Here is a 24440-nt window from a genome sequence, read left to right as displayed (position 1 = left end):
TTTTCCATAGCCGGAGTAAGGCGCGATCCCCCCAACCGTTCACTTGCGAAACGAACAACATCCCCTATGTGACACCATGGAACGTCCCAAAGATGCTGAATTCCAATCAGCTCACCTCACATCTGCCCCCTTAAGTTATTATCATTTGGGTCGTAAACCCCAAAACAAGCCCAAATAAATCCATCCCCCACACCCTGCCACCGAACTGATATGGAAAAGTAACCCACCATTACTTCCAACTTTTCTAAAACCCTTCTATCCCACATCATCAAAACCCCACCAGCTGTCTGATCCGCATCCAAAGCCACCCAGTCAACATAGGGACAAATCCAAAAGCTGCAAATCAACTGTCTATCCATACCAGCAGGCTTAGTTTCTTGAAGGCAAACTACATCACAATTCCACTCTCGTAGTAAATTTCTAACCACCAAACGTTTCCGTGAATCATTCAATCCTCAAACATTCCATGATAGAATTTTCAACTTCAAAAAAACTGTTAACTCCCTACTCCAATCTCAGTATTGCAGTCAAAGAAGGCTATCTACCATCATAATTAACCGAGGAAATCAAATTCCTCAACTCCCTCTTCCCTTTGTCCTTGGACATAGCTTTCCAGTGGGTTGCATCTTTTCTATGTAGCAAATTGGCAGCCTCAATCTCCCTCTCAAGCCTTTGTAAAAGCATAATACACATCTCCTCATCTCCTCATCTCCCTATCAATTTACTAAAACCAGGGATTCTATGTTTCACCCAATTAGAAATATCCAAAGTATTTTCAAGCCCCAAAACCTCACACCACTGTTCGACTTAGGTGACACAGCCAACCCCAGAGGAGTGATAGTCATCAAAGGGGAAGGACTATCCACATTACCTAACCCCAAGTCTGCACTAACCGCTTCTCCCTTTGTCGATACTCTCACCTTAGTATAACCACAGTCTGCTGAAACCACTAACTGGTTACCCTGATGAAGAGTATCTATCCCTTGAGAAACACTTGTAAAATCAACCCAACCACCTTCATCTCCATCTTGGACACCCAAATCTGCTATCCCAGCTCTTAATAAACTCAAAAAAAAGTTGGACAGAAAAAGACCCATTGATGCCCTATAACTCTCTGTTTTTGCTTTACCCAATGTCATCGAAGGCTCACTTGCGCGAAACCCATCAGAAAAAGGACATGCGACCTCCATTGATGAGTTCGCGAGTCGACCCATCGCCTTGATCTGAGGAACAGAAACCTCATGAGCACAATCAGAGCTCATCACTGTCACCAATGAGTAAGTTAGCACTGTATCGGCCTTACCCGATGTCATTGGTGACTCTTCGGTGTGAAACCCACTGGAAACAGAGCTATCGATCTCCCTCGCAGGCTTTGCAGGTCGACCCATCACCTTGGTCTAAGCAACAGAAATGTCGTGACCTGTTTTGGAGTTTGCCACAATCACCAACTTGTGGGCTTCGTGTGTTAATGGTCTCGGGTCAGCCAGGGAAGAACTCTCACCAACTTCAAACCTGATTGGGCCTGTAAACTTCGGGTTCAGTAAATGTGGAAGGCCGAAGGTTGTGTCACAACATGGGTCTGAGCCCACAACTGGCTTTACTTGACCCCATGGGTCACAATTCATGCCTAAGCCCACCATGTGCTCCTTTTGACCTCTTATGACCCATTTAAAGCTATTAAATCCACCTTTATTGCAATCCCATGCAACACGTCTCTTTCCTTCTCCAATGACCTCCACAGTCAAGCCCTTCCCTGTCCAGTAAGACTTCCTCAGATCACGTTCTTTTCCATATGCAGATTCATTCAAATTTGAACTGAATCTTAACGGAAATCACTTTTTATTTCCTACAAGATATATCTCACCCAAATTAAAATTCACATTAATGCACCGAGAACCCATATCTCCTCCTCCTCCAAGAGCCATCAGACATGGTTTGCCCGCCGGATTTTCGCTCAACACCATCTGTTCACCTTTTGGATTCTACTTCACCACCCTATCTTCCCCTAAGTGCAACTTCCCCTTATCATGGATGCTTAACAATAGTGGCTGATTTCTGCCCCTGACTTGTGCTTGATGGCCATGCATTATCTCAGCAAAAGTTTTAGACGTTTAAATCCCTGAGTTATCCTTATGAGGCTGAGCAACAAATTTCGAATGATCAAAGCCACCATTCACATAGTATTCAGGTTCCAGCATCTTCCTTAGTTCTAACCCAAAAGCCCTTCACCCATTCTTTGTTCTACCTTTCGAAATAATAACAGACCTTTTAGACCCGCTAACTTTGAATTCAGTCAATAGTATGAATTGGCCAAAAGAGTTGGAACTCTTTTGGAAAGTATAAGCTATATCACCCTTTCTGAAAGTAAAAAATTTTTTGGGACTAATCCTAATGACAATGTGTTCTATATTCTTCATTAGCCATTGTGTCGCATTCTTACCCATAAAAATCGATTTCATGAAGTATTTTCCCCATTTGAAAATCCTTAAAGAAAAATACTGTCCCCCTTCCTCTACCACCAATTGAACAAAGTTGAATTGAATAAAAAAGCTGCGAGAACCACCCATAAAATTTTGATCAACAAGAACAAAAGAACTAAGTATCTGGCTAAGTATGTGCTAGCTCTCTCCTGATCTAAATAGTTCCTCAAATTAATCTGGTTACAATTGACTTACTACTGTTTCCTTGCTTTTTGTTGTTGATTTGTTGAACTCCAGTTCAAACTTGTTCAGGACTTGTTCTTGTAAGGTTCTCCAATCCCACTAAAGCTCTACTCCAAAACCTAGGGCTACAGCAAGTGGCTTTTTTGCTCGTCTATCCTCTTACATTATATCTTTCTTCCAAACCCTGGATTTTGGCTCTTTCTTCTCGGATTCAATTCCCTTATCCCCTCTCTTTTCATTTCAATAATTACAATAACCTAGCCTTTACTTTTTGTTACATCTGATTCCTCCCTGTTTAGTATTTACCCCAACCTTATATTTCTCTTCTCTAACTTTTCCTCACCTAGGTAGTGTGAGTTTGGATAGTGTTTTAGGCCTGGAGTTGCGTGTTTGCGTTTCATTTCTGTGGGTCCCGTGCATTGTTCACGGGACCCGCAAGTACGGAATCTAGCAAAATCAACTTTAAAACTAGGTCTCATGGCACTATTTACATATTTAAAAATTATTTTGCTATAGTGTTTTCAGTTTTCAACAATAGGCGATATCCAAACAGACTTGTAGTGTCTTTGTACATGTAGGTAATGGACAGCAATATAAGCCACTTGTAAGAGGCAAATATTACAAATATAACTAGGAGCATGAAGCCGTCTCCTCAAGACACAGCTTTTACATTTCTACTCTCATCTTCTCTCCTTCCATTTCTTTCCATTCCAAACATACCCTGAATGTATGGATATACATTTGAAGCATATTTAGTACAAAAAAGCTTAAGATAGAGTAGGAAAATTCCCTGTTCCATCAAGGGACAATATTTCATGAATTTACAATGAAATAAGATAAGATTAATTAAAAAAAAAAAAATCTTCTTCAATAAAAGAAATAAATTTAGATTTATATGTTTCAAAGAAACATAAACAAGACTAGAAAACTAACAAACAAGCAACATATAACCGAAAATTACAACATACAAACTTTTTGTCAACTCGAAGCTTTTCCAGAGGTTGGCAAAAGAAATCAGCGTCAGCACGCATAGGCCAACCTAGCCGAAAACAATCAACTGACCTACAATTCACACCAACATAATTTTTAATAATCTGTACATATGAAATTCATATAATAAAAAATACAAAAAATATAAAAAAAAAAACCCATTGTACCAGAAGTTTTCATTTAAATCATCATAATTTCTCCACCGAGAATGCTTTGCTTTTCCTCTTCTCCTTTTAGCTTCCTGTAAAGCACAAAATAAATGGTAAGACAAAGCAGTCAAATATCAATAGAACAAAATGCATTTTTATAGACCCAACAGAACGTGCAAAAGCAACACCTTTGCTATTTTCTCATATATTGGAGTTACCACTTTCTTTAGAAAAGCCTCATCATCACCACCATAGACTGGCTTTACAGGCTCACCAGTCATTGGACTAATTCTTCCATCCAGCATCCCATACAACTCAAAAGCCATCTATAAAGATTGGAGTACAACAACTGAATAATTATACTTAAATCAATCAAGATACTCAATTTTCAATGATAGTAACCAATTCAATGAGACTATAAATATCATAAAAGTTAATAAATATCATAAAAACTATAAATATGAAACATGTATAAGAACCTGAAAATTCAGAGCAAGTCTATTAAAATTTATTCTGAACATCCATAATTTATCTTTTAAATTGGCCAAAGTTCAACCACTCCATACCTATTCTTATTCTTCTTCTTCCTTTTTTTTTTTTTTTTTTTTTTTTTTTTTTTGGGTTTGAGACCCAAAATTCCACAACTCAACTAAAGAAATTTTTTTTAGTATAAGGCAGAATGTATGAAACATGGTAATGGCCAGGATTTACTACAAATAAGTTTATGGAAAATTCTGATATACACCATGGTTCAACGTTTTAGAAATTTGTAATGGTATACTTGTTACAATGATATCACTGCACACTTTAAACCTACCAACCTCTAATGACTAGACACTTGACAATATCTCATTACTTGAATAAACTGTAAAGGTTTATTTATGGAATTATTATTTTAAGAGAAAAACCTCTATCTCTGTTTCCTTAAAAAAGGGGAGAGAAATATTTGGACATAATTAGTACATACTCATCAAAATGTTTAGACTGAACAAGCTAGATATTGCTTACTGATTAATATATTTATTAGTAAGTCCTTAGCTTGCAATATTACACTACCTATGAAGTCTATGAGAACAACAAAAACCAAGTACATGAAAGCCTGGGGTGGCACCTCTATCATATTGTATAAAGTAATTTCAAAAAACCACGAAGTCAGTGAGTTGACTTGCATATTCTTGCAGCCCATTCAACCCCGCATACATCTTCCAAACCTCTCCTACCAATAGATGATAAAATTGCAAATAGGAACAAACATGTAGCCCTTCACATCATGACCTTGGCATTCCCAACTACTTGCTATAGCACATCAAAAATCAAATGAAAAAACAAATTATGTATATTTTTTCAGTTATAATCTCTTTATAATATCTAGTAAAAAATTATTAAAAGTAATTTTGTGATATTTTGGTTCCTTCAACTTCCATGCAACATCCCCACACTTGAATTAATTCTCATAAGTATCTAAATCTCTCATACATCTCCTTACGATTTAGAGCCCTAAAGAAATGAAAAAGAAAGCTAATTCTTTTTTCTCTCATTGCAATCTCAGGAACAATTTGAACTGTACATACATGATGATAAATATAGCAGAGGCATTCTGGCATGAATCTCAAGTTTGAAGCTTCTCCCCATATAAGAAGATATAAACCCATGTATAGTAATTTTCGCTGCCGCACTTCTTGTTGAATTGCTGGTAACCTGCCAATTAAAAAAGCCATAAAGTAAGAGCAATATATCAAATCATGAGTGCCTGACCGTTTAGCATCAACTCGCATGAAAGAGAATAGGAAATGCCCAAACAGAGAAAATAAGGTGCTTTTTAAGTACCAACTACAGCAGAAGGAAGCAGCAGTATAGCACTGTTGCACCCAACACTATAACTAATTCACTTGGCACTTCAAAACAAAACATATTTTTGAAATATATATATAAAAAAAAAAAAAGACAAAAAAAAAAAGGAAGCCTCACCAAAGGCTACTTTTGCGATCGAAATACTTGCACCACCTTTTGTAGTTTTTAAAAAGTTTCTTCATCAGTTCTGTCAGAGCACGATCATTCAACTAAAGAGGCAAAAAGTAGCATATGTTATGGAAAATTAAAGATTGGCTCAGAAAGTAAAAATAAAATCCCAAGCAATCTAAGAAAAATAAGACCTTGGGTTGCTGATCAGGCTTTGGAAATTGTCTTATGCGTACATTTGCAAGCAACAGAATCAAGTGCTCCCTTTGATTCTCAACATTATCTTTCTGTATATTAATAAATGGAAAGTAGCCTGCTGATTAAACATGAAAAACCAAGTAATTGTCAACAAACAATTTGGCAAGTCACCTGAAAACCAAACATGGCCTGAAGCCAGTCTAGAATGTCTTCATTTACTTTCTTCTGGTGGTCCTTTGGCCATGGCAAACCCCTGATGTTACAAAGTGCAGAAACACTAGCTTGAATCTGCAAATAAATAATTCAAAATCAAACTCAAGTGTGCAAGAACTAAGGAAAATCAACTATTCCACACCAGAAAACTGGAACAAACCTCAGGATATCTCATAATAGCCTGATTTTCACTATCTGGATCAAGAGGAAGAATATTATAAGGCTTATATAACTGTTTCTTCTCCTCGACCTTAGCATGAGCTTGCAAAATCTACAAAAAAAATCAAAAGGGAAACACTATCCAATTACCACAACAAAAGAGAAAAAAGAAAATAATTACTACATCCATATATATAAATGCAACCACAGCACATGAGGGTTCTCGGACAAAAAAAGTATTCTTTTCAAAAAGTCCCAATATATTGATATCATTCAGAAGTAAGATGTAAAATGCATTCAGTTTCACCTCAATAGACATTGCAATAGCCTTCAAAACCTCAAATAGGACAGAAGCAGTTTGATATGCTTTTGTAAGTTGGGCACTGAGTCAGGAGCATGAACTTAATATCAAATAAATATAATGCACTAGAGCCAACCCCCAAGAAAGTAATCAACAAGACATCAATTCTCTCAGAGAACCAACCAGTCATGTTTATCAGCAGCATTCTGCAAAGCTTGAATATAATTTTTGTAGTAATCCTGATAAAATCTCTGCATTTCTCAAGCATCACTCTTCGCCCCCCTTCCTGCCAATGTCGTTTCATTTTCCTGAAAATAAAATAAGAGTGGATAAATATTTCTTCAGAGAGACCCTTGATTAGAAATTGTAGGGAATTAAAGCCAAAAGGTAATGACATCTTGAAACATTATGGAACACTTTCTAAGGTAGGGCAAATTAGTTTTACTCCAAAAGGAAGAAAAATGAAAAATGAAAGGAAAAAAAAAAAAGGAGAAAGCAGATAGAAGGCACTGAACATGTATATCATTTAAAGTCAGTCATCACACAAAAGCAATATCTGAGATAAAAATACCAGATCACCATTGAGACTATCAAGCAGGTACAAGACGAGTTTGAAATGTTGTCTGGTTTGACGGCCAATTCTGGTTAGAGTGAGGTGTTTTCTAAGCTAAGTGCTGATCAGCACTTAGGGTCAGAAACTCCAATACTCGAGTGTCCTCCTTTGTTTCTTGATTCAATTGAGTTCTAACTTGGTCCTAGCAGTTTGAGGAAGGTGGAAGAGTAGAATAATACAGCTGCAGTTATGAGACATATATGGAATCTCTTTGCTCAGGCATGCTCTATCATGGTTGCTTGGGTAAAGCTTTAGAGCAATAAGCATTTGGGTAGTTAGAGTCCCACAAGAGAGCACATGGGAATGGAAAAGGATCCTCAGCTTGAGGAACAGAGCAAGATATTTTTTGAAATTCTCAGTGGGACAAGGAGATACTATCTTCCTTTGTCATGATTTTTGGCATCCTGATGGACCACCATATTCTAATTTTTTCCTCTGTTTTTTCTCTTTTTTCAATGAAGTTTATTACTTATCAATATATATATATATATATATATATATATTATGAATAACCATATAGCTCTCTGTGACATGGCAAACAAAATGACATTAAAAAAAATTTTAACTTCAAGATGATAAATGGTGTTGCCATGTTGGCCCCTGGTTAGATCTGAGGACTCACTGTCTATTCAGCCCAGACTACATAAAGTTGTTTTGAGTACTGCAGACTCAATTACTTAGCTTCCTTCAAAGGATGCTAAATATTAATGTACTTCAACTTGGAAGCACTTAGAACAAAATTCCCCTTTGTTTCTTGGTTGAAGTTGGTATGGTTTACAAAATCTATTCCAAATCATTCCTTTATAAACTAAATTGCAATCAGGAATAAGTTATCAACCAGGGATCAAACAGGTTAATTGGAGTTATACAGGAGACATTCTCTGCACTGATTGTAGGAATGAAATTACTAATTCACTAAAAAAAACGCAAATCATGATAGTTATATGAATCTCTATATAAATTGTTACACCTTTGATCATGATCCTTCTAGAATAATATTGCTTACTAGAGAAGAAAAAGTAGATTTAATGAGCAAGTGATTTTAAAGCTCACCCTCTCTAGACGTTGAAGAAGTGCAGTTTTAAATTGGCGAACATCACGTCCACTAGATGTAGGATCCAGTCTGTGAGCTTTTTCGAAGGCATAAAACCGACCTAATTCCAGCATTGACAAAAATATGCATTTGAGTTCAGATACATATCAGAGTTCAGAAAGCATCCCATTGTATTCATTAAGAGATATACACCATGTTAAATTCTGACATATTATAACATATAAAAATAGACAAAACCAAATGCAGTGATTTATTATTTAGGATATACAATAGAATCAACGAAGGAAGAATGTCGTAGCAATTGAACAGCAAACTCAAATGTTATTGATTATAGAAAAAACCATATAAATAGTATAAGTGTGAGTTACCAAAAGTGAAAAACTGTCAAACAGACAGAATGGATATTTTCTTGCTGAAGGGATCTCACGCATAGGAAGAGGAAAGACACTTAGAAGAACATGGAGTGTGTTTCTTTAAAGAGTATTTTTCTATTATTTGAGAGAGCACCTTTGGATGCATTGGGGTTTTGGGATGCTGAGTGTCTCGTTTGTGATTTTGTTAGTTGGTATTGAGAGATTGCTTTGGGTGTAATGGGATTTGGGTTAGTTTGTGTTTGTGAGAGTTTTGAGCGTGTTTGTGATTGAAAATACCATGAATATTATGTGGGAGTGTCTGTGAGTCTGGTTTGTGAGAATTAGTAATGTGATATCATTGATACAAAATTTTGGTTGGCATTGCCCATTGATACATGAAGTTGGCCGAACTACATTAAATTTTTGTGTCCTATATGATTTTTTTTTAATGCACTTTCTCTAGCCCCAAAAATTCCTACAAACTGATATCAAAGCTCAAGGTTCACCCTAGTGTGGTTCAAGAAAAGAGTTTTTGTACAATTTTGGTTTAATATATGCGCACTCAATTTTAACTTCAGATGTAGAAAAAATGATCAATTTTTTCGCGAAGACTTTCTTAGATTAAGGTGAATTGCTTGGTGGAATTTTCGTTAGAATTTGCCTCAAATTCCTAACTTGACTTGGTTTGAATTTTCTTAGTGTGGGATTAAAGTTTATGCCTTGTTAAGAAAGTAATTTGGTATCCATTGTTAACTATGGAAGGTATTCATACTCTGCCAAGGAATATGTAGTGAAGTTTTATATATACAGTGGTGATAAAGGCTCCTCCCACATTGGGAGAGGCAGTGCCGGCTGAATAGTGGAGCAAGAGAGGCGGTCGCCTAAGGCCCCAAATAAAAAAAAGGCCCCCAAATTTTAACCAATAGGGTTATTTATAATCAATAAATAAAATAATATTTTTTACCATATGAAAAAAAATAAAAAATAGAGAAAAATGCAATGTCTACAATATTTTTTACAACACTTTTACAATTATGATAAGTAGCAGGTTGTTACAACCTGTTATTAATGGCAAAAAAATAATTATAGTGATATTTTCAAAGAGAGAGAGGAAAAAAAAAAAAAACTTAAAACCTAGGATCTGTTGTAAAAAAATATTGTGAATGTTGTACTTCTAAAAAAAATAAGAATAATAATAAGAGTTTAGTTAGCAAACTTTTACTAGTTCTCGCCTAAGTCTACCACTAACACCATTCTTTTACTTAATATTATCAATCTACCATATCAATAAATATGAAAAATTTTGTCAAATTTTTTTTATTCATAAATTTTTTTTTTAAAATTTTTTTACGTAGTTTATGTTAATTAGTAGTAATTTTGCATCTAAAATAAAATAATTAATTTTCGCCTTAGGCCCCCAAATACATCAAGCTGCCCCTGGGGAGAGGAAAAGACTCTTAGAAGAACATAGAGTGGGTTTCTTTGAATAATTGTGTGAATGAGAGAGCATCATTGGATGTATTGTGCTTTTGGGATAGTGAGTGCCTCCTTTGTGAGTTTTTTAATTGATATTGAAAGTTTACTTTGGATTTAATGGGATCTGGGTTAGTTTACGTTCATAAGAGTTTTGAGTGTCATTATGTTTGTACTGATCATGAGAGTTGTCAGTTTGATTTAAGAGAATTAATCATGTGATACTGTTGATGGTGAATTTTGGTTCCAACATAAGTTCTACCTCCAGAAAACAACGGAAGACCTGATAACTACATCATATATACAGCTAACTGATCAAAGCAAGTTTTTTTCTTTCACTTTTTTGGATACAGATCAAAGCAAAGTATAAATCAACATAGTTTTAAGTATGTTAAATCCACTGACTTCTTAATTCTAGTGGATCAAAAAGGATACTTAATCAGGTATAGATACATACACAAAGCATACAAGCATATATACAATTCAAATCATATAAAATAAAACTGCTACTTACAGAGATAAGCAACTCCTGGGTTGCTAGACTCGACTTCATTAGCCACACGAAGAATTGGAGCAATCTCGACCAGGAAGAAGGCACCACCTCACTATCAAAGATTGGCTCTCCTAAATTTCCGGCAGTCTGAGTCCGCAAAATCCACCTACGCGGTGGCTGATCAGACACCCTTCTACTTGACATCTCTAGACCCCAACAAATATCAACTCAAGCCACCTTGTTTACCTGTCAAAACCAATCAAGCAAAATAGACAAACTCCCATCAAACTCATCAGTTTGAATCCAAATTATAGGTCTGCCACAATTTCACTATATATAAAGTATAAGCCCCTGAAATTCCAAAAAAAAAAAACCTTCACCCAACTGATACATAACTCAATATTTGACTCCCTTTTTTCCCCCCAAATTCAAGATATTAAAAAACATCAAAAGGCAGAAGAGGCAAAAACTGTATATCTAGTTACCTACTATTCTTTTGGTTCACTTCCTTAGTATCAAGCAAAGTGTAATACTAATAGTATTGTTTCTTTTCTTTTCTTTTCTTTTTTTGTTATTTCTGTAATAACGAAGTACAGAGACAAAAGAAATAATGGAGTGTTTCCAAATCCAAATGTAAAGCATACCTCAACTAAGCCATTATATGTACCTCTGAAAATGGTTGAAGCATTTGTTCAATTACTCAGGCACAGATATACACAGAGAACTGTCTTAGACAGAAAACCAAAGAAGCAAAAGAGAAAATCTTCAAATTTGAAGAAGTGGGTTTCGAAGAAAGATAGGAACAGAAGTAAAATGAAGTGGAAGAAGGAAGAGTGTCCCAGCTGCAGAGGACTTTTAAGTTTTAAGTCGACAAGAAAATATATAGCTTTAAACATGCAAATAGTACTTATTGATATTAATAATAATAATAATAAATAGTATAGCACTTTTAGTCCCTACATTTTGGGCCATTTCTTGATTTGGTCCCTAAACTAATTTTGCTCCTAGGTTAGTCCTCAAAATCAGAAAATCAATTCTATTTTGGTCCTTGCTGTCAACCCACTAACAGAAAATACATACGTGGCAGACGGAATACACTGTTTACTGACGTGACTAATAAAATTAATATATATATATATATATTTAGCATTTTTTAAATGCCACATCAGCTTTAAATTAATAAAAAAAGCCAGCTCAGAAAATTTAAACTAAGGGTCCGTTTGGATTGAGCTTATTTTTGCTGAAACTGAAAACTGAAACTGAAAACACTGTAGCAAAATATTTTTTAAATGTGTGAATAGTACCGTGGGACCCATTTTTAGTAAAAAAATTGTAAAAAGTGGAATTTGTGGGTCCGTGAACAGTACACAAATGCACTGTTCACAGTTGAAAAGTCAACATATACGGCTGAACAGTAGTGAAACGCGAGAAAACAAAAAAAAAAAAAAAAAAAAAGGGACGCGTTTACTGTGTTACTGTAGCATGGGTCCCATGCCCAAAACGCAGACGCACTTCAGCAACAAAACGTCCAAAGCAAACGGGCACTAAGGGTCCGTTTGGATACAGCTTATTGTTGCTGAAACTGAAAATTGTTGCTGAAAACACTGTAGCAAAATAATTTTTAAATGTGTAAATAGTACCGTGAGACCCATTTTTAATATTTTTTATATGTGAACAGTAACAGCACAGTACGTGAACAGTACATTTACTGTTCATAATAGTGAAATTTGTCTCCCAAAGTCAACAAAAGCGGGCCAAAAAAAAAAAAAAAAAAAAAAAAAAAAAAAGAGAAAACGCGAACTGGAAAAACGCAGACGCAGCGAACGCGGAGCCCAAACGCTCACTAAATTAAAAAAAAAAACCTTAAATCTAATTTCATTATTTTTTTTAATAAGAAAATAAGAACTTATTCTTCATGTTATTCCCAAATCCAAGAAATAAACCCAACACCCAAACCAATATATGACAAATCCTGAATCTAAATCTAGCAACCAAATCGTTTTCAAAAAAAAAATCCAGCAACCAAATCTAATCTCTATCAAATATAGAAAAACAAGAAATAAATCAAAGAAACCAACAGTGCATTTCGAAGAGAACAAGAGCAAACCCAGAATCAAACTTCACCTTCTCATAATCAAACCCAGAACAAGAACAGGAATACCCAGCAAACTTCACGTTCATCTCTTAGCAACCAAACACAGCAGTAAGTAACAAAAAACTCAAAGAAAAATTCTATGGTTTTTGGGTTTGGAGTAGATCCAATGGCATCATTTCTGCCTCTTCAAATCCAACGAAATCGCTTCACACCACCAACCCTAACTCCACCAAAATGATGCCGTCAAACCCCACTGTTTCTGCCTCCTCGGCCACTTCGTCAAACGACGTTGTCTTGACAAACGACTACCTCCTCCTCCTCCTCGTCGTCCTCATCAATCAAAGAGAGAGTTTGGCCTTGTCGCATCATTCTCTCTTACGCAAGTTAAGTTCGTTTTTCCGACGAAATCCATTGTCCTCATCGTTTTCTCCGCATCAAGAGAGAAGCATGATCAGCTCGCTGTTGGTCTGCTTTTGAGCTCCGGTGCTTGGTGGAGAAGAAGGCTGAGTGAGTTCCGGCGATGGACCTACAGTGGAGAGTGAGAGATTCTATCCATGGATAGTGAAGAGAGAGAGAATTTGAGATTAATCTTTGATGAGATTATCTCAAAGAGAGAATTTGACCTGTTTGGATATTTGGTGGAGGACCATCGAGATTAGTCTTTTTGAGATTATCTCAAAGGAAAAAAAAGATAATCTCAAAAGATAAAGCTGCTATAGTTTTTAAAGTTGATGAGGTTAAAGAAAAAAAAAATAAAAAGATAAGGATTTTTTTTTTTTTTTTTTTAAGAAATGATTTTAGTTTAAATTTTTGAGCTAGTTTTTTTTATTAATTTAAATGCTAACGTGGCATTTAAAAAATGTTAAATATACATATTTTTATTATAATTTTATTAGCCACGTTAGCAAACAGTATATTTCGTCTACCACGTATGTATTTTTTGTTAGTGGGTTGACGGTAGGAACCAAAATAGAATCGATTTTCTGATTTTGAGGACTGACCTAGGAGCAAAATTAGTTTAGGGACCAAATCAAGAAATGGCCCAAAATGTAGGGACTAAAAGTGCATTTATGCCAATAATAAAAAAGTTATGGTTATGGATTAATGACTGTAACAAAATTAGTATCATGTGTGAGTGTGTGACTATTTTACTGTCAGTACAAGATGAATAAAAAAGAAAAAAGAAGCATGGGTTATCATAAGATATGGCGAAACTTACCATTAGATTTGACATAGACACTATCTTATTTGACCTATCATAATCTAATGAGAAAAAATGAAGTTAGAAAAAAAAGAAAACTAAAACACTATGAAGTTTTGATAAATACAATAAATTTGAACTTATGAAATTTAATTCATGATGATTGATGACTCAATACATCAATTAACTTTTGGTAATTGGTGTAGATGGGATTTGAACTAAAGTTCCTTATTTGATGACATGGTACTTCATGAGTTAAACTATTTGGAATCTACGAAAACTATGAAGTTAATGTTTAAGAAGATTGCGAGTTACTACTCTACCTTTTCTTAGAAGTTACCATAAATTTTTAAAATAGTTCGTGATATACCTTTGTATAAAATTGAAGCTACTAAGAGATAAAGAACAATCCACTATCATTTGTATTTTTCTATTACTAATACATGTGCTACACACACACAAAGATATCATAGAATCTTTGTCAATAGTTTTAAGTTTTCACACTTTAATCTTGGTTTGGTATACCTTTTTTAAAAGGTGATTTTTGCAAAATTTTGGATAAAACTGCTTTTTCAAAAGCTTTTTTTTAAAAAAAAAAAAAAAATCTTAAAACGCCTTTTAAATTAAAAACACTTCTAGCTTTACAAATCTATATACCACACAATTTTGTAACATTCCCTTCTCCCATTTTTTATAATAATAATAAAAAAAGAATCTGAAAAATTAGGAGTTGGTAGGACTTTAGAGTACAAGCAAAGCTGGGTTAATATTTTAGTTTCAATAACTAAGTCATGACTTCATTTGCTTGGATGGAATTGAGCACAGATGATCACTGCTCCCTTGAAAATTTAATATGATTCTTGTATCATATGAATGGGTGTGACTTTGAGATGATCTCATATTTTATGGTACTACTGGTTAAGCCAAGTTTTCATCAGTAAGAGCTAAGCGGATGGAAGAAGAGTAAATTGAGGTTCTTTTTCGTTTCTATTATGAATAAGAATTGAGGCTTCTAGCAAACGAACAATTATCTTATATTTTCATTTATCAAAAAATTTTCAAAACTTCTTTAGCTTTGTCACAGCCTCATTTTTGTTAAGAAAAAGTTATATTATGCAAAACTTTATTTTACTTAATACTAATTTTAAAATTACATGATTATTTTGATTATAAGGTTTTTTTTTTTTACAAATATTAATTGAATTTGACCTAAGAGTTAAATTGGCTCTTGAGCATTTAATTTGAAGAATTAACCGTTTGGATGTTAGGTTTGTCACAAATCAAACCTAATATCAATTTTCTAAAATTAAAAAATAAAAATAAAAAAAACTTCTATCCAAATATTTTTCATTCAAGACTTATGGATTAAATCATTAAGAATTCTACCACATCATCAACATTTTTTGTTGAAATATTCATTGTGAGTTGTGTGATTAATTAGTTATATTTTAAAGTCACACATGAAATACTAATGACAAAAATGAGTGGTTAATACAATATAATTGGGGCTTACCTCATATGTTTATCTTTAGGTAAAATGATATTCTTATATGTTATATTAACTTCTCATTTAGAGTATCACTACACAAATAATAAGTAAAAAACATACAGCAATTTTGAATCTGTATACACAGGGAATGCAAACAGCTAATGAATCATGAGCAAGTCTTTTAATTTTTCCCTTAAAAACATTTAAAATAATTTACAATTCAAAGCTAAATATTCTTTAACATGTGCTCTTTTTTTTGCTAATACTTTAACATGTGCTCTTAAGATAGTTGTCAATAATAGTTTACATACAATCACGCAAACATTGCCCAGAAAATGAAAGCTAGATATGTGTCCAAAATGGTAGAGATTAATGGTCAAAAGATAGTCTACATTTTCATGTTAGTAGTGACCGGTTCAAAAGTGTTGATTATTAAATCATAGCCATTGATGACGAGATGTATTGCTGATTTTTTTTTTTTTTTTTTTGGGGGTGAGATTTAAACTCTGGATACCTTCATTAAAATATTATTATTGTTATTATTATTATTTTTATTTCTAAGTTACGTATGCATCAACGAAAAAAGTCTTAAACACGCAATCTAACCCTCCACCTTATTGTTAGAAAGGGGTTGTTTAACATTGATGTAGAAAGAATACCCTTGAAGACGTCACTGTGCCATTTCATAAGGTGTATTATAAGCATCAATGTTAAACACCCAAGATTCATGTCCATTTTAGTTAATCCATACTCAATTTATCAGTACTACTTGTATTGTACATTATAACTATAAATATTTTAATGTCAAGTTAGCTTATGATTAGTATCTCTATAAATATTTCCAATAGCCTCATTCACTACAAAAAAACATGACTTGTTTCAACCCACTTTTTCCAAGGGTTCAGTGAAAATAGTTGAAACAAACACTAAAAACTAACGCGCTAATTAAAATGTGACTAATTTTATTACAATGGCCATTAAAACCCTTGAAATAAACTAAAACACTAAAATCCCGTTTAATTGTTGCCTCCAAATTTTTACATTCTTCAACGGAATTCTAACACAACCCTTAATAAAAGATATCCAAATATTTTAACCCTCGGAATAAAGTGTCTCTCTCTCACAAACTCATATTTCAGAAAACCATTTTCGAATAAAGTCTTTGCTCACTCTCACAAACTCAGAATGAAAACCCATTTTCATTTTGTTCAACCATCCTCCAAACTAAATGAGAACTCTTAGAAAATTCTCTCTCTCTCTCTCATCTGAGCTCATCTCATCTCCGACGATCGGTTGAGGCGCGGTGGTCGGCGATCTTATCTCCAACGACGACCAGCGGTTGATAGTCAAAGCCATCTCCTCCGCCCCTTTGTTTGATTACAAGTCTCTCTCTCTCTCTCTCTGTTTGTTTCCCGAGAAAAAAAAATTGAATCTGGAAATTACCTTTTTTTTTTTTTTTTTTTTTTTAATTTTTTTATGAATGAATTTGGAAATTACCTAGTAGAACTTTGCAAAGGAATTTCGGTATTCTTTCTTGTTTTCTCTCTCTCATTCTCTCCATTGATATTTCTCTTCCTCGCCAATAATATAATTTGGGGCAAGGGTTTGGATACTTTGGAAATGGAATTACATATTATATTGAAGAAATGCTTAAAAAGGAGTTGGTAAGTGTTAATGGTGTAGTATTTCAATAATATCAATTTAAGTATGGGTTGAATCTATGAGGTTTTTTTGTGTTGTTGTGTTTGTTAATTTTAGGTTTCTTGTGGAAACGAGCATTGGTTTATCAATTGTATCAATTTAATTTTTGCTTGATTTGGGTCATTGCAATTCAATGCTCTGTTCAGCTTCTTTACATTGCAGAGATTTTTACACTCATTTTGTTTATAAAACTTACTAGAGCTTATGAATTTTATAAATTCATTTTCAAGTTATGTAGCTTGGAATTGGTAATCTATTTTTCCCTTATATTTGATATTGTTCTATTCCAATGAATACAAATCCTGCATTCTTTTTTCTTTTTGATAAGATGTTTATGTCTGACCTGAAAGTATTAACTCGGTGTAGTTATGGCATGGTGTCAATGCATCATATTGAAGCATTATAAACTTGTAAAACTCCCTATAGTGTTGAAAAATTCACCATTTGAGTATGTGGTTAACAGGAATAAGACCTTCCATCTGAGTTAAAATTTTGATTGCAGATATGGGCAATTTGACATTTAAATGATGACTTCCAAGTTCTCATGATGCATACCTTTACCTTAAAATTAAAAGTAATTACTATGGGTTAATGCCGTACAAAAATGTACTTAGATTCAGAAAGTGTCATCTGTAATAATTGCTTGTGAGACTGCTAAATATATCCGTTTGCTATTGATAATATAGTCATTTGTAAAATGAGCTGAGTCTTCTTATAATCATTAGAAGTTGCTAGCATAGTTCTCCATTTTGATTCTCAATTTGAGATGGGCAAAGAGCTGTTTTTGCTAAATGAAATAATGTTTCTGTTGTTTAATGGTCCTGCCTTATAAACAAAATAGTTTCATCTTTAGTTTTATGTGGCCACACACCCATGCTTTGGATTATGTGATGCAATTTTCTCTTTTTCTTTCCCATTATGGATACAAGTCCTTCCTAACTCAGTTTTTGCAAATTGTTTTATATCTGTTATAGTCATGACTGGGGTCCTTGGGTAATGCCTAAGAGGGTAGTTGAAGTATTTGGTGGATGGAAGAACTGCTGCGGTATACCAAGGAGGTCTATTTGAAAAATGATCCTCTTGTGCTTAATGTGCCCAATTTGGAGAGGTTGCTTGGAATTTTGAGGGTTGTTAGAAATCTGTTCATGATCTGAAGCTTTTATTCCTCAACACTCTGTTTGAGTGGATAATTGCTTCTGGGTTGTTTTCTTTTACTTCTTTGCCTGATTTGATTGATCGATGTACTTCTAGCATTTAATTTGTTGTCCTTTCAAGCTCCCCCCCCCCCCCCCCCCCTCCCTTTTTTTTTAATGAAATTTTGCTTATAAAAAAAAGTAGATTTTATTGATTTCATTTCTTTAGATTGTAATTCTTGAACATTGTACCTTTTTAGGTTATATGTCCTGTGTACAAGGGGTGTTCCTCTTACAAAAAAAATTGCATATCAATTATAAATAAAATCATGTTGCATGAAATTCTGTTCATTCCATTATTTAGTGCTATTTTTTTTAGGTATCTTTACAATTATAACTAACTTATGTTGTGTGAATAATATTTAACAGTGTGACAATTACTCGTTCACAGATAGAAACTTCAATTCCTCAGAAACATGGACCTGCTATTGCTGGTTATGAGTCATTATGATTATTAAGTTATAGGAAATTATTATCTCTTATTTCAAGGCCTTTATCTCCAATATTTCATTTCAGCAATTTGATTGAGAATCTTTCTGTCTTGCAAGATCTGAATAAGTTCTTTGAGAATGTGTTACAGGTTAGTCCAATTTCTGTTGTGACACTTTTAGTGCCATTTCTGAATGTGTTTTCTACTCATATTACATGCACACATAAAGAAGTTCTTATGTTGAATATGAATAGAAGTCCTATTGATACAGAACCCTGAAATTGAAATGCAATATTATACATGGACATTCCCCTGGGGCTGTCTCATATTCCATCACCTTGTGGAGCACTGCTATGCCTCTATGTTTTTTGACATGTCACCTTTTTTTGTATAAGTTTTTTTTCTTTTAATGCTTGGATTGTATTTATGTATGTGTCATTTTCTGCAAACCTTGCCACTGCAGTTGCTTCTCAAGAAAACAAGGAGGAGGCAGATGCATGATCAGTGTTTGTTGGCAATGTGAGAAACACAATCTTCTTTTTATTTGAACTTAGCCTTTTCCAAGTTTGCCATTCTTTTAGATTAGTCTGCTGACTCTGCTGGGTTATATGATGTGTTATCATGGTTTTTCTCCTCCACAACTTTAAATACTCATTCTTGAAGTGCTTTGTCTTTTAAAGAACCATTTATATAGTTTAGTTACACATACATCAACCTTGGGCTTGCTCTTGGTTCCTTTCATTGTGCTAGTTCTTTTCAACCCATCTGAGTTATTGCATGGACCTATTTACAGTTATATAGCCCTGTCACTAGATCTGCATTACAGTTGTATAGCCCTTGGACAATACCAAAATATTTTAGAACCATGTTTCTTGACTTTTTATTTGTTTCTTAGTTCTGTGAATGCTTTCTATTTATTGTTATTTGACTTCGTTTTGCTGAGTTATTGCATTATTTATCTTCAATACTTAATTACTATATGCTTTCTATTTGTTTTGTCAAATGGTAGAAAGAGAAGACAGGTCATAGCCCTAGTAGAATTGAATTATTTGACATCACCCATGTGCAAGCTAATGGGCAAGCAGTAAATGAACCAACACAAGATGCATTGGTATGAAATCTTATAATTATATTAATATAGATAGTATATTTTTATGTGGTTTTGTTTTGTTCACCTACTACCATGTTAGATTGTGCAAAGAACCTTGTTTTTACAATTTAAAACTCTTGCTCCTGTTGAAATGGATACCATGTCAAATTGTGCAAAAAACCTTGTATTATGAACTCTGTTGTGCCTTTTTCATTCTTTTTGAAATTGTGGGTATCTTGAATTTGATATTGTGGAAAGGTGTAGATATATTTGTTGGGAAATTAACAAACTTTTGGTATCATTCTCTCTTTTCCAGAAACTTGAGGGCACCCATAATGGCTGAAATGTTCAATTGTACTAGCTGATAACTTCTTGCTTTGGAGATGATGATGAAGAATAAAATGTATCAAAACTTTTAACTTTTGGACAAATTTGGTCTTTGTACAAAGTGTGGTTGTTGATATCTTTTCTCTTAAACAATAATTGACATATCGGCAGTTTGTATGCGGCCCCTAATCTATTAATTTGTAGGTTTGAGATTAGAGATCAAAGAAAGTGTAATTGTAACAACATACCACTTTTGCTATACATCAATATCATAGCATATCATCTCAACAATTGTGAATTTTTTTGTGTGTGTGTGTATATAGTGCATGATTGTAGTTTTTTTTTTTTTAAATATAAAATAAAATCTTATTTTAAGGGTCAAGAGATCCCTTAAATAACCTTATTTATCAAGAGTTGTAAATATAAAATTTTTAAACCTTGGTAAAAGGTTATTTAAGGGTCTCTTGACCCTCAAGATAAGATTAGAGCACTTGTTTTAAGGGCCACGAAGGTCGTTAAAATTTCCTTTTCGATGGTATATGTTTCGAAGGTTATCAAGGGTCAGTTGAACTCTTAAAATAATTTTTTTCAAGGTTTTTTAATACTTTTTTTAAGGGTTTTGACCCTTGAAAAAAGTCAGATTTGTTGTAGTGATTGTACAATGACAATTTATTATCTGGTACGTTAGTAAATGTAAGGGTCCCCATAGTTGCACATCCCTCCAGGTAGCGACCGATGGACGGATGATGGACTCAAGGTTCATTTCCATTGCACTTGAGCAATATATATGGGAGGACATAACTCGTTCCATAAAGGACTTGAGTAGTATGCTGCAAGCGAAGCACAGGCATGATGTAACTATGTATAAGGTTTGGGAAGCCAAACAGAAGGTTGTTGCGCATATTTACAGGGATTTTGATGAGTCATACGCGGCATTGCCATGGTTTCTAGTGGCATTGGATGATGCAGGTCTGAACATTGTAACTTTGCTAAAGTGAGACCCCCGTGTCCCGGGGACTTGTATTTTCAACTCTGCTTTTTGGGCTTTCTGTCCATGTATTAGGGGGATCAGGCATTGCAGGCTGGTGATAAGCATAGATGCAACGCACCTCTATGGCAAGTACAAAGGAAAGCTGTTGATAGCAATGGCAATAGATGGTAACAATGAGGTTTATCCACTCGTGTTTGCCATTGTTGAAAGTGAGAGCACGGGGACATAGGGATGGTTCTTGGCATGCCTGTTGAGTCAAGTTACGGATTGGACCAATTTGTGTATAATCTCTGATAGGCATCGTGGGATACAATCATGCTTCGATAACACCACTAGGGGCTATTTGCAAGCGCCCTTAACCCATCACCGGTATTGCCTCCGCCATTTAGTAAGCAATGTTAACACTAACTTCAATAGGGTGGCATTGAAGAACTTGGTATGGTAGGCAGCAATTGCGAATCAAGTTAGGAAGTTTGAAAACACCATGGATTGCATCATGAATGTCAATCCAGATGCGTACGACTATCTTAAGGATGTAGCTCGTGAAAAGTGGACACTTGCACATGACCATGGGCATCGATATGGGGCAATGACAACCAACCTGTCACAGTGCTTCAATGGGGTACCTGAGGGCGCACTTAGCTTAACCATAACCGTAATGGTGAAGTTCACATTTTACAAGGTGAACTTGTACTTTGATGATCATCGAAACAAAACCCTAGAGTAGTTGGAAGAGGGGCAAGAGTGGTACAAATATGCCTATGACAAGTTCGAGGCAAATCAAGAGAAGGCGAAGCTCAATATAGTTAGAAGGATGAGCGCGCAACAGCGCTTATATACAGTGGAGACATAGTCTTCACTGTTGTCTACTGGCAGGGGAGCTCACACCCATAGGGTTTCGCTCATGGATAGGACGTGCACGTGCGGGAAATGGGAAGCAAACAAGATTCCCTATTCACACTTGATAGCAGTTTGTGCCAAGTACAAACACAATGCGACGAAGTTTATGGATCGTTTCTACCGTGTGTCCGAATGGTATCAAAGCTATGAGCCGATATTCCAACCACTAAAAGACAGGTTAGAATGGTCGGAGCTGGCAGAAAGGAGAACAGTGATGCTAAACCCACGGTTGATCCAAGAGAAAGGTCGGCCTAAGTCCACAAGAATCTACAATGAGATGGATGATGAGGATAGGGAGTTGCCAACCTCTTTGTGAATTAAGAACAGACCAAAGTCGAAGTGTGGGTTGTGTCACCAAGAGGGCCATAACCGTCGTAGATGTCTGACTCGAAATGTGGAATCAACAAGCCGTGGTGCTACATAATAGGTAAAAATTACAAGTCATAGTTGTGACTAGTTACACTTTGGGCAATCTTGTGATTAGTTGTTCAAGTAGTTGCATGAGTAAAAGATGCAGTGTTGATGTATTTTTCTTTGTACTTGTGCAGATATGGGATTCGTGGCAAGGAGACAGTTTTTGTGGTGCTACTTGAACTCAAATATCTTTTTGTAAACTATGAGAAGACATCATTTATATGTAAATGGTTGTACTTACATTGTGAACAACAAGTTGAGCATTCAATGGATTTAAATTTATAATGGCTCTTTACTTACTTTGTAGATTGTACGGATGATTTTATTATTCGCGTATTGGAAACGAGGGAATGATTTGTTTATGGATGTGGTTGGAATTGTATGGACGATTTTATTATGGAAGCCTCCATTCAGTATATGGATGAGTTATTGTTTATAGTATGGTTGTGACCAGGTCCACTTTTATGATGAATAAACAGGTCAAATTAGTATGTGAACAGCTGCATGAGTTCTTAGTTAATGTAGAGAATGTATTCCCAAGTAACTCGATCTAATATATATCGAGTTACACTACACATAACTCGATTATAGGAAAATCAGGTTATGTGGAAGCCTATTTTGCACAGTTGGATTCCTCCTGAACTACATCTAGATCAGTCCAAAAACACCTGGACTGGGTTTGGACGTGCACATAACTCGATTTTCCAGAAATTGAGTTACAGTTAACATAACTCGATTAAGGGAAAATCGAGTTATGTGGAAGCTCATTCTGCATAGTTGGATTCCTCCTAGACTACATCTGGATCAGTCCAAAAACACCTAGATTGGGTTTGGATGTGCACATAACTTGATTTTACATAAATTGAGTTACAGTTAACATAACTTGATTATAGGAAAATCGAGTTATGTGGAAGCCCATTCTGCACAGTTGGATTCCTCCTGGACTGCATATGGATCAATCCAAAAACACTTGGACTGGGTTTAGATGTGCACATAACTCAATTTTTTAGAAATTGAGTTACAGTTAACATAACTCGATTATGGGAAAATCGAGTTGTGTGGAAGCCCATTCTGCACAGTTGGATTCCTCCTGGACTACATCTGGATCAGTCCAAAAATATGTGGACTGGCTTGGAGTAGAGAATGCACATAACTCGATTTTGGTATAATTGAGTTGCTTAAAAACTCAATTTCTTAATAATCGAGTTTTATATATTACCCACTATTATAAATTTCCCAGTTCTGCAGAATTTGCAATAATCCGAAATTGACATTTTCGATTGCTCTCGATGCATCCGATTAGAATCGACAATTTCCTACGCAAATTCTTTGAGGATTTTATGCAGTAAGACTCTTTTAAACGTTATTGTCTTTAAAATTAACTTGGTGATGCATTATTCTCCAATTTTTGTTCTCTGCTTCAAATTTCATTGTTTATGTAGATTGTGATGAAATTGGATGTTTGGTTAGTCAAATGCTTTGTTGTTAGTAAGGTTACTTGCTTATCTCGTAGGCTGTCTTCGACTAGTCTCCTTCCACAAAATGAACTTGCCAGTGGCTCCATATGTGTGTGTTACTATTTGTATGTCTAAACTGTACATTGTGCAATTTAATGTTTTTTGTACAAGTTGGTGAAACTTACTACATGTAACTAGGAATTTCGAAAATGTGTCAGGTCCTACATCCACTTGTATGTTTCCTATAGAATATTATTGCTATTAGAATGCAAGGAGCTATCGGTGCGTCACATTATTGATCATTTTGACAAAATTCAATATGTTAACAAATTGCATGTTGGCTCTTTGAGTTCAACTAAAGTTTATAATCATCTCTATCTTCAAATTATTGACTCAGACCAAAATGCATTACAATTATTTCACCAACTAAACAACCTGTGAATCAGAATATTGTTTTTTCATTGTATTGTTGTAAACTGCTCTAGGTAGTACATTGTATGGATGATTTTCTACACATGGTGGTGTGTTATTCTC

The 24440-nt window shown here is 34.7% G+C and overlaps 2 protein-coding genes and 1 long non-coding RNA gene across 17 annotated transcripts in view; 1 reads left to right on the top strand and 2 right to left on the bottom strand.

Moving 5' to 3' along the window:
- Positions 1–24440, bottom strand: part of LOC126724163 (callose synthase 2-like) — a 176381-nt gene that overhangs the window by 89253 nt on the left and 62688 nt on the right. Inside the window, exons 1-7 of one of the 13 annotated variants that reach the window (XM_050428516.1) lie at positions 12743–13374; positions 10640–10864; positions 8299–8399; positions 6816–6940; positions 6639–6714; positions 6333–6443; positions 6131–6247 (exon numbers count right to left, since the gene is read on the bottom strand). In XM_050428516.1, coding sequence (XP_050284473.1) covers positions 6131–6247; positions 6333–6443; positions 6639–6714; positions 6816–6889 — 378 coding nt within the window. In that variant the 5' untranslated portion in view covers positions 6890–6940; positions 8299–8399; positions 10640–10864; positions 12743–13374. Of the gene's footprint in view, positions 1–5373; positions 5501–5770; positions 5863–5955; positions 6049–6130; positions 6248–6332; positions 6444–6638; positions 6715–6815; positions 6941–8298; positions 8400–10639; positions 10865–11262; positions 11361–12742; positions 13375–24440 lie in introns of those variants that run through there. The other 12 variants (XM_050428517.1, XM_050428519.1, XM_050428515.1 and 9 more) reach the window with 12 other exon arrangements.
- Positions 3415–5367, bottom strand: LOC126724169 (callose synthase 2-like). Its single transcript, XM_050428534.1, has 4 exons — positions 4914–5367; positions 3991–4128; positions 3821–3894; positions 3415–3725 (listed from the first exon to the last, which is right to left on the bottom strand). Exons 1-4 carry the CDS (start codon positions 4986–4988, stop codon positions 3584–3586), a joined length of 429 nt encoding a protein of 142 aa, XP_050284491.1. The 5' UTR covers positions 4989–5367; the 3' UTR covers positions 3415–3583.
- Positions 16417–20435, top strand: LOC126724172 (uncharacterized). Of its 3 annotated transcripts, none has more exons than XR_007654657.1 (5): positions 16417–16786; positions 18079–18877; positions 19191–19246; positions 19737–19838; positions 20134–20435. It is a non-coding gene; the product is annotated as an uncharacterized LOC126724172 (long non-coding RNA). The 3 variants fall into 3 exon arrangements; XR_007654658.1 differs by having other exon boundaries at positions 16425–16786; positions 18689–18877; XR_007654656.1 differs by lacking the exon at positions 16417–16786 and having other exon boundaries at positions 16837–18877.

Source organism: Quercus robur, chromosome 4, assembly GCF_932294415.1.
Source record: "Quercus robur chromosome 4, dhQueRobu3.1, whole genome shotgun sequence".
In the NCBI taxonomy this organism is placed as follows: Eukaryota; Viridiplantae; Streptophyta; class Magnoliopsida; order Fagales; family Fagaceae; genus Quercus; species Quercus robur.
The sequence above is the reverse complement of the archived record's forward strand: the minus strand, read 5'-3'. Positions and strand labels throughout refer to the sequence as shown.

Bases quoted from the DNA above. Each gene is read 5' to 3' on its own strand.
- LOC126724169 (XM_050428534.1), bottom strand. From the start codon at position 4,988: ATGGGCTGCAAGAATATGCAAGTCAACTCACTGACTTCGTGGTTTTTT. The intron at 3,895-3,990 runs GTGTTGCTTTTG...TGTGCTTTACAG, and splicing joins TATATGAGAAAATAGCAAAG to GAAGCTAAAAGGAGAAGAGG. The intron at 3,726-3,820 runs GTACAATGGGTT...TGTGAATTGTAG, and splicing joins GATTTAAATGAAAACTTCTG to GTCAGTTGATTGTTTTCGGC.